A 17,941-nucleotide genomic window follows, 5' to 3' on the forward strand; every position below is an offset into this window, starting at 1 on the left:
CTGACAGAGACTTGAACTCGGGACCTTTGCCCTGCGCGGGCAAGTGCTCTACCAACTGAGCCATCGAAGCACGACTCAGGCCCGGTACTCACAGCTTTAGTTCTGCCAGTGCCTCGTCTCATACCTTTCAAACTTTACAGAAGCTCTCCTGCGAAGGAGAGGTCACACAGTTTTAATCTGTCGGGAAGTTTCAACACTGATCCCTATTTAACAGACCAAAAGGGATGCAAATTTCCGCGATGACTAATTCGAGCAAAATTACATCCCTAGCCAGCATATGCACGTACTTCGTCACCCGAAGGACCTCACGCTCCTAGCGGAACCAACTCGTTAAAAAAAAGAAATTTATGGGCACAAATTTGTCAAAACAAAAATTGCAAGATTTGAATATTCGTCAAGAACTACGTTGCTGCTCAGTCCCAAGTTACTCACCTGACACAGAGCCTTGCCACCAGTAGTTCTACTCACGAACCTTAAAGGATCGGGAAAGGGAAGGGGGCAAGTGACAGTGGAACAAACAAATATCCTCCGACATAACGTGATGTGGGTTGTGGAGTACACATTTTGATGCACCATTATTAGAAAGATTTTAGACCTATATGAGAGTGCCCTATTCATGTGCTTCCAAAATGCTACCATACTGCATTTCGTCCACACTAAAGACCAGTGGTTTAATATAAACAAAACGAAGATCATTCTGATACGTTCTATCAACACTAGTTTCCGTTTCCCTGTTTTATAATCTGAAAAGTTTCAGTAGGCCTCATGATACTTAATATTGTTGTCTGACTCTCTATCAGTTACGGCTGTAACATTTGTAAAACGTCAATACAGTTTCGTTTGTCCATTTTTTTTCTCAAATACAAAATAACACAGTTAGCTATATAGCTTCCCGAGGAAATTTTACGGAACTTAGAGCTGCGCAGCAGAATTATTTTACTGTACATATTTAACTGGTTCTGGAAAGTGACACTAGGTGGTACGGAAATGTCCTTTTATGTAAAATTACACTCTGATACTGTTAATGTTTAACTATTGTTATAACTGGAATATTATTTTAGAGAATTGGAATTTTAATGGAAAGGAAAAGTACGTCTACCTCACAGTGACTATGAAAGCTGGCCTGAGCTGGTGGACACTGCACACGCCCGTAGCAGCGGGTTTGACCCACGAGACGGGCTCAAGAATGGCGAACTGCACCTCAGGTCAATTTGAGATCTGGAGCTTAACAGCTTCGTAAATATTGCAAACAGCAGACTCAAAGGTTACAGTGGTCAGAGAAGAGAATGCTCACGGCAGTTCATGTCACTCTACAGCATTAATGATTTGAAAAATTGAGCAGTTGGACCACCGTTACCGACAACCAAACTCCCCAAAGGATTACAACGTTTTGGCAACGCCATCATCACGACACTGTAAAACTAAAACTTACAGCGATCAGTTACTTAAATTATAAGTCCCACTGACTCTTCTGAAAAACAGCAATTTTCCCAGAATACAGTACTCAGCATCAAAATGGATTGCGTGTCGTAAACTACATTGCTGATATATGACTTTAGTCTCTAGGATAGATATGTGATCCGAATATTTCCATTTTCGTAACCGAGTACCATGGATATACAACCTAACAGAATAGTTATATTACAATTTATTTCTTGGAAAAATTTACACGTACATCTAAGACAACTAACAGCCTGAATGCGTAGCATAAGACCTACAGCAGAGTCTTATTTTAATATACAGTAAATCTTTAATTTAATTTTAACGCTGGCAATAAACAAGTTGAATACAGAAAGAAAGAAGCAGTTGCTTCTATGTTGCTGGATGCTGAAAGCTTCGTTTGCTGTATTTCAGCGTTGTTTCAACAGTTGATTACTGTAACGTCTTCCATTGAATTGAAGGTAATTTTTTCTGAATTTCTTGATTTATCTAAGAGTAATTAGTCGGAGTAAGTCTTAAAACTCTGTGACATGTACATAGTGCCGTGTTCTAGGTTATTCGGTGTTACAGTAGCCTCATAATATATTACTCTACTGTCTAAGTTATTTAGCAGAGTGATTCAGGCATATTAATTTCAGTAAAAGCAACCATTTGCGACGTTTGGAATGACACCAAATTACTTAATCTAAATGTTAGAGCAAAAACCGATTACTTCCATCACTCTTGTAATCAAATGAGTCGGCTGCAACGTTAGTCCAAATTGAGTTGCGATCGTATTCTTCAAAATTATTCAAGTTCGTTCCAAGCAACTATTTTATTCAGTAGTGTAAATATCTATTTCCACAAAGTCATTACGGTTTTTAAGTTCGTTATTAATTACTGATTCAATATCAAACTATTGCAGTTCAATAAGGAGTAATTGCCATTCTCGACAGTCAGTTGCGCATGTGGCATCATTTAGGTTCGTCAGTACTCGGAACCGATAGTTTGTCTCCAAAATCGGTACGTTTGCGATCAAACGTTCAAATAGCTCAACCGATGAGAGTGTAAGCCTTGTTAAAGCTGTAACATTGGTGTATGTTTTCATCAGCATATCACAAGAGGTTGAATCGCTGCCTTGTTTCAACAACAGCTGCTAGGCACGTACTGCTCATATCGATTTCCGATGTTCCCGAGAATGTGTTAATCCCATGAAATGTGCTCATTTATATTGAGTATTTGAAATCTGTTGCAACTTTTGCGACTTGCAATATGTTAATTAGCGATGTACAATGTTACAGGCTTGACATTCTTGTCATCATTCAAAACTCACTTCATGCTGGCATAAATGAAGCAATGCATTCATTACGTAAGACCCTTCAGGAATCCTCCTTGTGCTGCAGTTCAACACACAGAGAAACATTCTGCTGGGTAGGAATGATACTGTCTTCAATCGAAACACGTCTGTTCTCCATATGATTTCGCAAAACTTTTCCATTATCTTTTTGACGCACATACTTTCAGTTAACGGAAGAGGGTCGAAAGATTTCGTAAATGGGCGTCAAGTTTTGTTCCAGTTACGATGACACGATCAAGTTATATAGTACTCGCCATGAGCAATGAACGAGTTGTTTGAGGTATCGTCGGGATTGTCACGAACACATGAGAAACCGAGAGGTCGCCTTCAACTGTTTTACAAACCCAAAGGCGTATTGATAACAGTGACTTGTTTCAGCTCCATGTCGAAAGACAGCTAAAATGACCACCTCTCAGCTCTATTTTAGAGTAGTTCTCTGCTCCGTGCAATTTCGGTAAACGTCCTTCTGGATGTGGTACGTGGTAGGTATCGATGTCGGCCTAATCCTTTATGGTAGAATGTCTGTTTGATTGATGACTATTAATGGCCTAACCCACGAGAATCAGGCAGATTTGGGGGAAAGCACTTGTTTATTTATGTAGCTACTACCCCAGGAGTTCATAAAGAGACAGAGAAACTGTATTTATGAGATAAACGAAGTTATTCAATGCACTTAGGGAGACTAAGGTTAATTGTGATGAGGACCTGGACTTCGTCAGTGGACAAAGGAAAAGAAACGGTGTAGTTAGATAATGTCGGCCGAAGGATACGAAAGAAAATGCAACCTATCTGGTGAATTTAAGCCCAGAGTACAATTTAATTACTTTCATTACATGGTTTAAGAATACTGAAATAAATTAGTGTACTACTATAGATATGAAAAAGTTTCAGGTAGGTTATATAACTGTTACACAGAGATTTAGAATAATGAATTTAAAATAAAAAACACTTCTAGAAACAAATACAGACTCAGCGCATATATATAAGGAAATTATAGTTTAAACTAATGAAACTCTAAAAGGTAAAACATTTTGAAGAATCGACCAGATCAGGAAATGCAGTCAGAAGAAGAGTGTGTGGTCATTTTTCTTTCAACAGTCCTTTGACTGGTTTGATGGCGCCGCCATGAATTCCTTTTATGCGCGATCTTATTCATCTCATAGTAGCGCCTCCACACTACGTCGTCAGCTATTTGTTGGATGTGTTCCGGTCTCTGTTCTGTTGTCCTCAACAGGTTTTACCGTCTATTGCTCGCGTTATAACCGCGGAATTTCGTCACCAACGTCTGCACACATGTCCTATCATCCTGTCTCCACCTCTTTACAGTGATTTCAATATTTTCCTTTGTTCGTCACTTCCAAGCTCCTCACCTTATCAGTGCACCTTAATTCCGACATACTTCTGTAGCAACACATCACAAACGATTCGTTTCCCTAATATTCCGGGGTACCTATAGTCCATGATTCACTACTGTACTATGTTAGACTCCAAACGTAAAAAAAGTGAGACATCGAGGAGGACCTGTGCGGTGTAAACGAGAACTGGTAGACGTATTACTAAACCTGAAAGATGATGTCTCTTAAGCTTCATTGTAGTCACTGAACAGTGGGCCCTGTAGTGCCACTATGATGACGTATATCAGGTTGTCTTTAAATACAAGCTGTAACGGTCGTCATCTTTAGTTACCGTTGAGATTTGACGTAGTGCGTCGATGTTAGCCAAGAATTCCTTTATGGATACAAAGACACCATTATCAACACCTCACTGAGCTTCAACGAGGTCGTATCATATCGCTGTCAGGGGATGGATGGTCCCTTTGCAGTATTGCACAAAGAGCTGGCAGGAATGTATCCACGGCACATGACTGATGGCAACAGTGGTCAGGAGGCTGTACAGTCGCAAGGAGATCGGGCTGTGGGTCGCTATATGACACTACCTGGGGGAAAGACTATGGTGTTCCGTCTAAGGCTTTGGCACATCGTACAGCATCTGCAACACTGACTTGAGCATCAGATGGCACCGCAATGACACAATGAACTGTTGCAAATTACAAATTGGTAACTTGAAAGGAAACTTCGAGACAGTCGCCCAGTAGCGTGTTTCACACGGACCACAAACCATCGTGGTATGTGACTTCAGTGGTGTCAAGTGACAGCCCATCGTAGGGCAGGGTGGAGGTCTGTTGTGTTCTCTGACGAAAGCTGCTTCTACCTCGCTGAACATGATGACCGTATGTAGGTTAAGAGGAGGCCAATTGAAGGCCTGCAACCAAAATGTTGGCGTACTAGACACGCTGGACCAGACCAGGAGTTACGGCTTGGGTTGCAATTTCGTATGACAGCAGGAGCACTCCAGTTGCTATGCCATGCACCTTGACTGGAAATGTGTGCGTCACTTTTGTGATTCGCCCTACTGTGCTGCCATTCGTGAACACCATTCAAGAGGTGTCTTCCAGCAGGACGTTGTTGTTGTTGTGGTCTTCAGTCCTGAGACTGGTTTGATGCAGCTCTCCATGCTACTCTATGAGCAAGCTTCTTCATCTCCCAGTACCTACTGCAACCGACATCCTTCTGAAGCTTGGTGTATTCATCTCTTGGTCTCCCTCTACGATTTTTACCTTCCACGGTGCCCTCCAATACTAAACTGGTGATCCCTTGATGACTCAGAACATGTCCTACCAACCGATCCCTTCTTCTAGTCACGTTGTGCCACAAACTTCTCTTCTCCCCAATATAATTCAACACCTCCACATTAGTTACGTGATCTACCCATTTAATCTTCATCATTCTTCTGTAGCACCACATTTCGAAAGCTTCTATTCTCTTCTTATCTAAACTATTTATCGTCCATGCTTCACTTCCATACATGGCTATACTCCACACAAATACTCTAAGAAACGACTTCCTGACACTTAAATCAATACTCGATGTTAACAAATTTCTCTTCAGAAAAGCTTTCCTTCCCACTGTCAGTCTACATTTTATATCCTCTCTACTTCGACCATCATCACTTATTTTCCTCCCCAAATAGCAAAACTCCTTTACAACTTAATGTGTCTCATTTCCTAATAATAGTACCCCCAACATCACCCGACTTAATCCGACTACATTAGATTATCCTCTAGATTATCCTCGTTTTGCTTTTGTTGATTTTCAACTTATATCCTCCCTTCAAGACATTATCCATTCCGCTCAACTGCTCTTCCAAGTCCTTTGCCGTCTCTGACAGAATTAAAATGTCATCGGTGAACCTCAAAGTTTTTATTTCTTCTCCATGGACTTTAATACCTACTCCCAATTTTTCTTTTGTTTCCTTCACTGCTTGCTCAATATACAGATTGAGTAACATCGGGGAGAAGCTACAACCCTGTCTCACTCCCTTCCCAAACTCTACTTCTCTTTCTTGCCCCTCAACACTTATAACTGCCATTTGGCTTCTACACAAATTGTAAATAGTCTTTCGCTCCCTGTATTTTACCCCTGCCACCTTCAAAATTTGAAAGAGAGTATTCCAGTCAACATTGTCAAAAGTTTTCTGCAAGTCTACAAATGCCAGAAACGTTGGTTTGCCTTTCCTTAATCTAGCTTCTAAGATAAGCAGTATGGTCTGTATTGCCTCACGTGTTCCAATATTTCTACGGAATTAAAACTGATCTTCCCCAAGGTCGGTTTCTACAAGTTTTTCCATTCGTCTGTAAAGAATTCGCGTTACTATTTTGCAGCTGTGACTTATTAAACTGATAGTTTGGTAATTCTCACATCTGTCTACACCTGCTTTCTTTGGGATTGGAATTATTATATTCTTCTTGACGTTCTGAGGGTATTTCGCCTGTCTCGTAACTCTTGCTCAGCAGATGGTAGAGTTTTGTCAGGACTGTCTCTCCCAAGGCCGTCAGTAGTTCCAATGGAATGTTGTCTACCCTGGGGGCCTTGTTTCAGGTCTTTTAGTGCTGTGTCAAACTCTTCACGCCATATTATATCTTCCATTTCATCTTCATCTACATCCTCTTCCATTTCCATAACATTGTTCTCAAGTACATCGCCCTTGTGTACACCCTCTATGTACTCCTTCCATCTTTCTGCTTTTCCTTTGCTTAGAACTGGGTGTCCATCTGAGTTCTTGATATTTATACAAGTGGTTCACTTTTCTTCAAGGGTATCTTTAATTTTCCTGTAGGCAGCATCTATCCTACCCCAAGTGAGATAAGCCTCTACATCCTTACATTTGTCCTCTATCCATCCCTGTTAAGCCATTTTGCACTTCCTGTCGATCTCATTTTTGAGAGGTTTGTATTCCCATTTGCCTTATTCATTTACTGCGTTTTTATATTTTCTCCTTTCAGCAATTAAATTCAATATTTCTTCTGTTACCCAAGGCTTTCTACTAGCCCTCGTCTTTGTACCTACTTGATCTTCTGCTGCCTTCACTAGTTCACCTCTCAAAGCTACCCATTCTTCTTCTGCTGTATTTCTTTCCCTCATTCCTGCCATTTGTTCCCTTACACTCTCCCTGAAACTATGTACACCCTCTGGTTTAGTCAGTTTATCCAGATCCCATATTCTTAAATTCCCACCTTTTTGCAGTTTCTTCAGTTTTAATCTACAGTCCATAACCAATAGATTGTGGTCAGTCCACATCTGCCCCTGGGAATGTCTCACAATTAAAAACCTGGTTTCTATATCTCTGTCTTACCATTATATAATCTGTCTGATATCTTTTAGTATCTCCAGGCTTCTTCCATATATTCAATCTTCTTTTATAATTCTTGAATCAAGTGTCAGTTATGATTAAGTTTGGCTCTGTGCAAAATTCTAACAGGCGGCTTCCTCTTTCATTCCCGGTCGCAGGTTCGAATCCTGCCTCGGGCATGGATGTGTGTGATGTCCTTAGGTTAGTTAGGTTTAAGTAGTTCTAAGTTCTAGGGGACTGATGACCACAGCAGTTGAGTCCCATAGTGCTCAGAGCCATTTGAACCATTTTGAACCTCTTTCATTCCTTACCCCCAATCCATATTCACCGACTACGTTTCCTTCTCTCCCTTTTCCTACTACCGAATTCCAGTCACCCATGACTATTAAATTTTCGTCTCTCTTCTCTGTCTGAGTAATTTATTTTATTTCATCATACATTTCCTGAATTTCTTCGTTTATCTGCAGAGCTAGTTGGCATATTAACTTGTACTACTGTAGTAGGCGTGGGCTTCGTGTTTATCTTGGCCACAATAATGCGTTCACTATGCTGTTTGTAGTAGCTTACCCGCATTACTATTTTTATGCATTATTAAAACTACTCCTGCATTACCCGTATTTGACTTTGTATTTATAACCCTGTATTCACCTGACCAAAAGTCTTGTTCCTCCCTCCACCGAACTTCACTAATTCCCACTATATCTAACTTTAACCTGTCCATTTCCATTTTCAAATTTTCTAAGCTAGCTGCTCGATTAAGGGATCTGACATTCCACACTGCGATCCGTAGAATGGCAGTTTTCTTTCTCCTGATAACGACATCCTCTTGAGTAGTCCCCGCCCGGAGATCCGAATGGGGGACTATTTTACCTCCGGAACATTTTACACAAGAGGACTCCATCATCATTTAATCATACAGTAAAGCCGCATGCCCTCAGGAAAAATTACGGTTGTAGTTTCCCCTTGCTTTCAACCGTTCGCAATACCAGCACAGGAAGGCCGTTATGGTTAGTGTTACAAGGCCAGATCAGTCAATCATCCAGACTGTTGCCCCTGCAACTACTGAAAAGGCTGCTGCCCCTCTTCAGGAACCACGCGTTTGTCTGGCCTCTCAATAGAAACCTCTCCGTTCTGGTTGCACCTACGGCACGGCTATCTGTATCGCTGAGGCACGCAAGCCTCCCCACCATCGACCAGGTCCATGGTTCATGGCAGTGGATAACGCTCGTCACATGCTGCTGTACTGACCGACCAACTGCAACAGGCGTGTAACTCCTTCCCAGAAGCTGACATTCCGCACTTGTACAACACAGAGCATGCACGTTTGCTTGATTACATTCAATTTCTGGATGCTACAACGATTGTTAATGCACCAGTATTTCATATTTGCAGTGGACTATCTAACACTTACATTCACAAGTGGTCTAGGAAAGCTAATCACTTAAATCAATTACCTAGACCTATACAGGGTGACTCAGAAAAACGGGAAAATTTCAACAATCCAGAAAAACTAGAAGTAATGAAGATACAAATTGCATTCATAGTAACTGAAACCTTACAATTTTGCTACTTACGATACATTGATAACATTTATCATTTTTAAAAAATTACGTCCTTTAGATGGCCTACTCCTGTACGAATAGATTCGTGAAACCTGCTGTTGAGATTCCTCATTGACTGCTGCAACTTCCCATCTGGGATACTGGGAAATGCATCCCGAATTCTCTGTTTTAACTAATCGCGTATTCTTGGTCGAATCGTGTAGACTTGGCTCTTGACGAACCACCACAAGAAACAATCTCAAACGGATAAATCTGGCTATCTAAGAGGCCAGGAAATGTTACTGAATCATGGGATCACACGTTTGCCCAACAATTCTCCTACATAAGCCATTGATTGCCGTGCAATGTGTGATGTCCCTCCCTCCTGTTGAAACTAGGCTTCTTGACCGTTTGGAAAGTTGTTTATTGCAGTTGTTACGAAAGTTTGTAACATCTCCAGGTAACGATCGGCATGGACCGTTATTGTATTGCCTTGTTCATTTGCGAAAAAACACGGTCTGGTAATTCCACGTGATGAAACACTGCCCATACTGTCACTTTACTAGCGTCTAAAATTCGCAGATGAGCGTCAGCAGGATATGTGTTTGCCCAGTAACGGTAGTTCTGTATATTCACGTAACCTGTGAGATGAAAATGTGTCTCTTCTGTCTTCCACGCAGGACAGTCGAACCACTGCTGCTTCCTTCCGAATTGAACGTCGTGGGATCCGTAAACCACACTCGCGTAGATCATCAATGTTCGCTGGAGAAGTCACACTTCTTGGTCGTCTTGTTGGATTCTTCTTGATTGCAAATCCAGTCTCTTCAAAGTAATTAATCTAACATTTTATCACGTGTTTCGACGGAGGGGCATCATGGCGTCCTAAATCATAAAAACGTCGGAACTCCCTCTGGGCCGCTACCACACTACCATTGTGTTTATAAAAAATTTTTATGGCTGACGCACACTGTTGTCCGTTTCACTGATCGATGAATACTGAAATGGTGCACTGTTTTCTCACCAACTATCAAGAACCCGCAGTGCTGCCACCTGCCCATGGCTGCTACTACTCATTTAAAACATTGCCGTTATTCTTTGTAACCCCTTACATATACCCGAAATGTCATTAGTGTACATTAATTATATTCTGCTTCTGCAATATTTCTTTCGTGAGTTCGTCAGTTCGACCTCCATGAGCATTTTTTTCCCCAAGGCATCACTACTCATTGTCACTTCAGCCATCAGTTTTGATGTTAAGTATTTCGCTATTATCCTTCCTGATAGTTTTGATTATTTTCGTCTTTCTTCCATTTACTCTCAACCCACAATGACTTACAGTGAAGTGAAATGCGGATCGTAATCATTACAGGCAAAGGAAAAAAAGAGCTGTCGAAATAATGTTATGGAAGAACAGTGCAAAGTAGCTTGGTATGAAAAGAGATTCGCTTCGAATTACAGAGGTTAGAGCTCCATCACATAGACTGACTAAGTGCAGAGGTAGGTTGATATGACATTTGCTAAAACATCCAGACACAGTGAATTAGGTAACAAGATAAGTGTGGGATGTAAAAATTTGTGTAGATACGGTAAAGACTGATCCGGGGTCAGCACGTTCAAGAAGACTTTAGCTGTAGATGTAATTCAGGGATGAAGAGGTTTTTACTACATAGATTATGTCCAGAGATACGTCCCACCAGTACATTGAATGAAGAATAACCATGAAAAAGATTATTCTTGCATTCTCTGCTACTTCTGAAAATTAGGCGCCACACGCTCAAAACCATGGAAGAGGTACTAAACGTTATTTGAAAATTTTGTAATGCAAGCACATTAGGACACTTGAATGCAGTATATGTTCATCTATTGCGATTGCTACCTGCATGAAGACTGAATATATGTTAGATTAATCGTAGTTACAAACCGTCTTTCTACTTTAAAAATATTCTTGATCTTCGAGAGAAAACTTTTCGTATAATCAACCAAGTAGCGTACATCCGAGAGTCCCTACTGAAGCATTTTAATAATGTTGATTCCACAGTATCATATGTTTTCACGACGATCTGCACAAAAACAGACGGGGGATGTATTGCATGTACTCCACAGTGCGAGCTGTTATTTGTGTTGTGTTAAATGGTTCAAATGGCTCTGAACACTATGGGACGTAACACCTGAGGTCGTAAGTCCCCTAGAACTTAGAACTCCTTAAACCTAATTAACCTAAGGACATCACACACATCCATGCCCGAGGCAGGATTCGAACCTGCGACAGTAGCAGTCGCGCGATTCCTGACTGAAGCGCCTAGAACCGCTCGGCCACCGCAGCCAGCTGTGTGGTGTTAGTGTGTGTACAGACTGAAATTATTCATAGTGGGTCGACTCAGTTATGAAGTGACACTTTCCAATGAATGTTGTTTTCATTACATTGGGAGATAATGCCCTAGCATTAGATTGGCAACATGTTTGTATATGTACAATTCTTTTCCTCCCCTGAGTTTGGAATGAATGTTAAAGCTCGTTTTTTGAAGGTGTTTTACTGTTTAGTGTATCCTTTTTCCACGTCACGATTTGTTCCTCTCTATAATGTGCGCAGTGTGTTTAATTGACAGTTAACGATTTGTCAGTACTGACTTGTAGGTGAATTTTATTTTGCTTAAAATTAAACATTTTCATCGTTCTGTCAAGTTTATCTGACAATTTGTTTGACTTGGCACACCTGTGAAACTGCCACTTATCTTGATAAAAGAAAGTTATGTTACTCAACTGTACCTCCTATCAGCGTGGATGTGATGCTGTTTCTGCGTAAATACTTAAGATGTATTGTATTGTACGTTAACTACTTCGACCTTCTCCAGACACCCAGAGGGACAAAGCTTGTCACGTTATGAAATATAAGATTACGTTGGCGAGGACTGATAAGACCTTACTATTTATGGGTTGACGAACTGGGGGCCTTCAGAGCCACCAGAGAGATGTCCAGGTCCGCCGCCGTGCTCTGCCTGCTGGTCGCTGCCTGCAGCGCCGCGCCCCCCACCAGGGTCCGCACGCTCAGGCCTCTCCTCGATGGCCGCATCGTGGGCGGTGAGCCGGTGGACATCTCGCAGTTCCCTTGGCAGGTCTCGATGCAGAAGTTCGGCTCCCATAGCTGCGGTGGCTCTATCATCAGCTCTACGTGGGTCCTGACGGCGGGGCACTGCATCTTCGGTGCTTTTTCAGACTGGCTCTCAGTCCGGGCTGGCAGCTCAATTCGTAATAGCGGCGGAACCGTCTACGATGTTTCCACAGTGATTGAACACGAGCTTCACAACTCTTCCTCTCATGAATACGACTTTGCACTCCTTGAGATTTCCGGTTCGTTCACCTTTGACAGCAAAGTGCAGGTACCGCTCCCACTATGAAATCACTTTTTTTTTTAAATACATTGAATCTTCAAACTGTTTGCATTTTATAACATAATTCAGTTGTTATTTCATAGATTGTAAGCCAACAGCAACTGGTATATAAGGACCTGTCAGCTTAGTGATTCTGGATGGTGAACTAGGATAGGAATGTACAATATGAATTTGTACTACACACTCAATCGGGATATTCTCTTTGCATTATATTACCGACTACTGGAAGCAAATGAAATATTTGGTTTTTCCCGTCAGTCTATTATAAAAACAACAATCCTGTCTAATGCTCATCGAAGTAAATTGCAAACTGAGTAAACATACTGTCTGATGATGGCAGAAAGAAGCCGAAAAACGTTTGGTCCTTAAAAGGAACAGCTCTCTTTTTTTTCTTTTTATTTGAATAAGAGGCGGACATGCATTCAAATAATATAGTCTTCAATTGTGGCTGCTGTCAAAGTTCGTAACTAGATGATGATTAATTGTACCATTTATTAAGTTAGGGATAACTGTGCTTAACAGTAGAACAGTGAAGTTTTTTCTAAATAGCTGTCAGAGTTTGTACACATTGTTGACGGGGTCAGATTTCTTATGTGAATTATTTTGGGTCTCTGTAGAGAGATTCATATTTCTACGAGAAATTTCTTATGTATGAATTCAGGCACTGCCAATTTTATTTTAGCATCTCTCTGATGTCAGATAACATTATTCCCGTTTTTGAAGTGTAGATCTCTATGAGACTACTGTAATAATGACTTCATGTAGCAGTCTCTTCGCTTCTTTATGTTATTCGTTGATTTAAAGAGGAGTCCCACAGACCCATTTACAACGGTCTGGTTCATAAGTGCTGGTGAGTGGAATAGTGGTGTAGACGCCTGACCTCTGTTCTGGCTGGTGACCTGTGAGAGATGCTTAACTTGCAGCTCGTACAATCTGACCATGATTTCAACAATTTTATTGGAGACTTCGTGACTGTAACGTCTAGCGAGGATATAGTGGTCATTCACTTGTAGGGAAGACTTCGTTGACTGCATAAGACATGCGTAGACAAGGTGGAATGGATTCCTAGAATTTATTAGTATTATTGGAACACGTTTTGTACCTGTAGAATTTAAACCTCATTTATATTCCAGTTACAACTGGTTTTCGTGCATATTTTGCTTGTTTAATAGATCATTGTTGGAAAACCCTGACATCGATTATTTTCAGAATAATTGAAAAAATGATGGAAGCCAACATCCTGGCAGATGATTTTCGGTTCCTAAAAAATTTATTAATGCTCGAGACAACACCAACCCTTGAGCTAATCTTCGAACTTAGCTTAAAGAAACATAACGTTGCTTAAATAGAACTTACATATGGATTTTCAGAAAATTGATTGGAATACAGTCATTTAAATTTTAAAGGTAGCAGACACAAAATTGAGTGAGAAAATGGAAATGTACGGCTTATACAGAGAGATCGCAGTTATAAATCACGCTAAGGAAGGAGCAATCGAAAGTCGGGTAAGACAACGTTGTAGGCTACTCTGAATTCAATCTGCATGTGCAGGAAGCAGTAAAGGAAGCCAAGTAGAAATTAAAAGGTGGAGTTAAGTTTCAGGAAGAAAAAATATAAACTTGCATGTTTACCAATCACAGTGTATCTCTGGTTCAAATGGCTCTGAGCACTATGGGACTCAACTGCTGTGGTCATTAGTCCCCTAGAACTTAGAACTACTTAAACCTAACTAACCTAAGGACATCACACACATCCATGCCCGAGGCAGGATTCGAACCTGCGACCGTAGCAGTCGCACGGTTCCGGACTGCGCGCCTAGAACCGCGAGACCACCGCGGCCGGCCACAGTGTATCTCTCTCAGAAATGGAAAAGGATTTCTAAGAGCCTGTTGAACGGACTGGGCAGTCAATTAAAAGAGTTTATACGATGTAAATCAACAGAAAAGTAGCGAGCGGAAGTGTGATGCTATGTACTCAAATCAGATATGTTGATGCTGAGTGAATTAGATTCGAAAATGAGACAATGAAAGTGGTAGATGAGATTTTGCTCTTTGGGTAACATAATAAGTTATATTGGCTGAAATGAAGATAAGTGCAACTGGAAATGGCAAGGAAAGCATTTATTAAGAATAATTTGTTAACACGGATTATAATTGTTAAGGGATGGTTCGCTATAGTGTATTTTACTGATGGTGAGGAAAGGAACGGAGTATAAAAAAGAAACGTGGGCGAAAAACAGTTCAACAAAGAAGAGAAAAAACCCTCTTGAATTGTGGTTGCAGAGAGTACATGGGTAGACCGAATAACTTTTGAAAATGAAATCGTGCTGCAGTACAAAACCAAAATCACAAAGTTTAGGCACAATTTGATGAAAAGATAAGATTGGCCGATGGAACACGACTTTCTGTATCAAGAAGTCGTTAGCTTGGTAATTCAAGGAAGTATGGTAGTTAGGGGGTAAATTTGTAGAAGGTTACCAACGGTTCCATACAGTAGGCGGTAAAAGTGAATGTTGCTATGAATAGGTATACAGAGATAATAAGACGTCTGTGAAAGATAGACTAGCATGCAGGGCAGCAGCATCCTAGCCTTCAAACTGAAGCCTCGACAACAATCAGCAACATGTTAAAAGTACTTTATTTAGTAACATAGCCCTTACATTCTACAGAAAGGTTAATAGTGATTCAATAAACGTGGATGTTTTTGTTGAAGGTTTCTCACTTTTCGGAGTATGGTTATAACTGTGATCATGTAAGGGACGCATTTCAAGCTTGAGTTGTATGTTGGCCAATGCAACGAATGGCTTACCTAGATGTAAGTATGTATGTTCAAGGAGTAAACTTTTCGCTTCAATGCCACGGAATTTTACACATTTCGCAAGCGCAACAAGCGTCTATTGACATGTTTTATCGACGTGATGTGTTGGTATATGTTAATGAAAATATCCCTCCGAAAAGCAAAATTCAATAAAAAAAGGGAAGAAGTATACTGTGATTGAGACAATGTATTACATTCCTTGGCTGTCTGCAGCATGTTTGTAACGGCCATGTTCTGCAGGTGGTGAGCCTCGCCAGCTCAGAGCTCGCGGGCGGCACAGCAGTGACCATCACAGGGTGGGGCGACTGCAGGTCCTGCAGCTCCGCCACGCAGCTACAGGCAGTCACCACGCACATCGTTGAGCGGAGTGTGTGTAACGAGGCCTACGGCGGCGCCATCACGGACAGCATGATCTGCGCTGGCGAAGAGGAGGGCGGCCTAGACTCGTGCCAGGGCGACAGTGGAGGACCCCTGGTGGAGGGCTCTACCCAGTACGGTGTCGTCTCCTGGGGCTATGGATGCGCTGAGGCCGGCTACCCCGGCGTCTACTCTAATGTTCCCGCAGCTCGGTCCTGGATAACAGAAAAAACCGGCGTATAGCTTGGCGATTACTTCGAGCCCTGTTAATGCAAAGACTCTACGTGTAACGAGAGAATCTATCAATAAAAAATTGTTTCCCATCTACATTATTATAGTCTGCGTTATTGTCCTTACCAACGTGTCCTACGAAATCTGGTTTCGCAGGACAGAGCGAATCAGGTTGTGGAAAGGGGCCAAGGTCAATTACTGCTAGTTATACAGGAACACACACACCTTTATTCCTCAAACCAACGCACAGTTTTCTCTTGAAAACAACAAAGATCAATTTACGGCTGAGGGCCCAACTAACTTCTCCAGAATAAGTTTAAATGATTGCTTTTAAAACACCCGGATTTAGAGTAACGGCTAAACGTCTTACGCAACTAAAATTACAACATCATCTCGGCTAAGGGCCGAAATAATATCTTAGATCAGCAAAGGAAATTCCTTAAAAGACAACCAATTACAAGTTCCATCTAAAGGCCACAATACGGCAAATTCAAGTTAATTCTTCAGCAGAAAGCCCAATTAAAAAAGTCTTTACATAATAATAGAGAGACTTTAAACATAAGCCTTTACACCGTACATCATAAAAAATGTTTTAAGAAAACTTGAAGTATCTTGTGGCTGAAGACCCAAACAATTACTCAAGAACAATAAAACACAACCTTAAGATAAACAGTTACAGAACATGACTGAAGGGCGTTTCAAGAATTCAAGATAATTAAAGAGAGACCTTCCAGTCACGGATTTACAAATTAAAGCCACAGATTCTGAAACAAACGTGGCTGAAGGCCTAAATGCAGAGCAAAAAGAATTTTAAATGAAACACAGCTGAAGGCCTAATCTTAAAGTTGTTACGAAGTTCGGCTCAAGGTCTCATACTAAGCATAAAACACAAAATATTAATACACAGCTGAAGGCCTGGCACAGTACCTGCGAGCAAATGAAATGACAATCACAAACAACAACAGTGGTGATCAGAAGTGGTTCTAGAGTAGGCCAGGAAAGGACACTCTAACCACAGCTTAGGTGAGACAGGCAGCCAAGCGTAACACTAAACAATCGGGTTGAAGCACGACCTACGGACGACTCACGAACCAACCAACCGCCTAATCAGTTCCCTTCCACCCGAGCAACAGCACGATAGCCAAAAGTACCAGCAAAGACTAGGATCGCAGCAGGATTATCTCTTAATAATTGGGGTATAAACATAGTCAAGCCACACTAAACTCACAAAGATAAAAGGAGAACAACACCAAGATGTCGAACTACACTCCATGCCGGACAGCATCAAAAGGGCAAGGAAAACACACTGCCACAAAAGTACGCTAATACCAAGGCAGGAAACCAGAACGTTAACGGTCACAAGGCAGAAGATACCGTTGGTGCATTTCACTAATATATTGTAATCATTTCGAAGGTTAAACACCATAAAATGTTTGCTGACTGCAACACACCATCACGTTGCTACTTGCGGGGACAGCCCAGGATGCAACAACCAGCAATCAACAAAGAAAAGTGACAACGGTTGAGCTTTCATGACCGGTTCACTCATTACTCAACTCCGGTACGCAGGTGCGGTGGGCGACGAACTTAGCTGTTCTCGCAGCCAGTGCCACACAACTCCTACCACGTGTGCACACTGGCAGCAGCCCTGGCCTGACACACGCCACAGACACTTCCTCGCTGCTCCACCGCAACCGACCAACTGCCACACAGACCATGACACGGAAATATAACTCGCACACCAGAGAAGTTACAGCAGTACTAGTATCGTTAAAGGCTGCTGTTGCCACTGACAGAGGCAAGTGAGCAACTCGTTCGGACAGTAACTGAGGTGAAATAAGGCCCCCTCGACAGTGACAAAATAGAAAACGGCATTAACAGGAGCCGATCACGGCGCACTAGATATGCCTTATGTTCCACATATCCCAAGTCAGAAGCTCCTCGTGAAACACGATGTAAAACAAAAATATGCAGTGGAACAAAATTAAAATTAAAGCACACTCGCAAGTCCTGGAATTCCCGTGAATGATATTTTACCAGTATCAGTGACGATGAGAAGCATAAATCGTCAACATTCAACAATTCTGTAATGAACGAACTGTCTGTATACATACAGAAATTTGTATGGAAGCCTCAGAGCG

The 17,941-nt window shown here is 41.5% G+C and overlaps 1 protein-coding gene across 2 annotated transcripts in view; it reads left to right on the forward strand.

Annotated features, from left to right (window-relative positions):
• Nucleotides 1-15,864, forward strand: part of LOC126355895 (trypsin beta-like) — a 210,000-nt gene extending 194,136 nt beyond the window's left edge. Inside the window, exons 1-2 of one of the 2 annotated variants that reach the window (XM_050006403.1) lie at nt 11,975-12,383; nt 15,453-15,864. In XM_050006403.1, coding sequence (XP_049862360.1) covers nt 11,976-12,383; nt 15,453-15,812 — 768 coding nt within the window. In that variant the 5' untranslated portion in view covers nt 11,975 and the 3' untranslated portion in view covers nt 15,813-15,864. Of the gene's footprint in view, nt 1-11,974; nt 12,384-15,452 lie in introns of those variants that run through there. The other variant, XM_050006404.1, reaches the window with a different exon arrangement.
• Nucleotides 15,865-17,941: the final 2,077 nt, after the last annotated feature.

The sequence above is a fragment of the Schistocerca gregaria genome, chromosome 3 (assembly GCF_023897955.1).
Source record: "Schistocerca gregaria isolate iqSchGreg1 chromosome 3, iqSchGreg1.2, whole genome shotgun sequence".
NCBI lineage: Eukaryota > Metazoa > Arthropoda > Insecta > Orthoptera > Acrididae > Schistocerca > Schistocerca gregaria.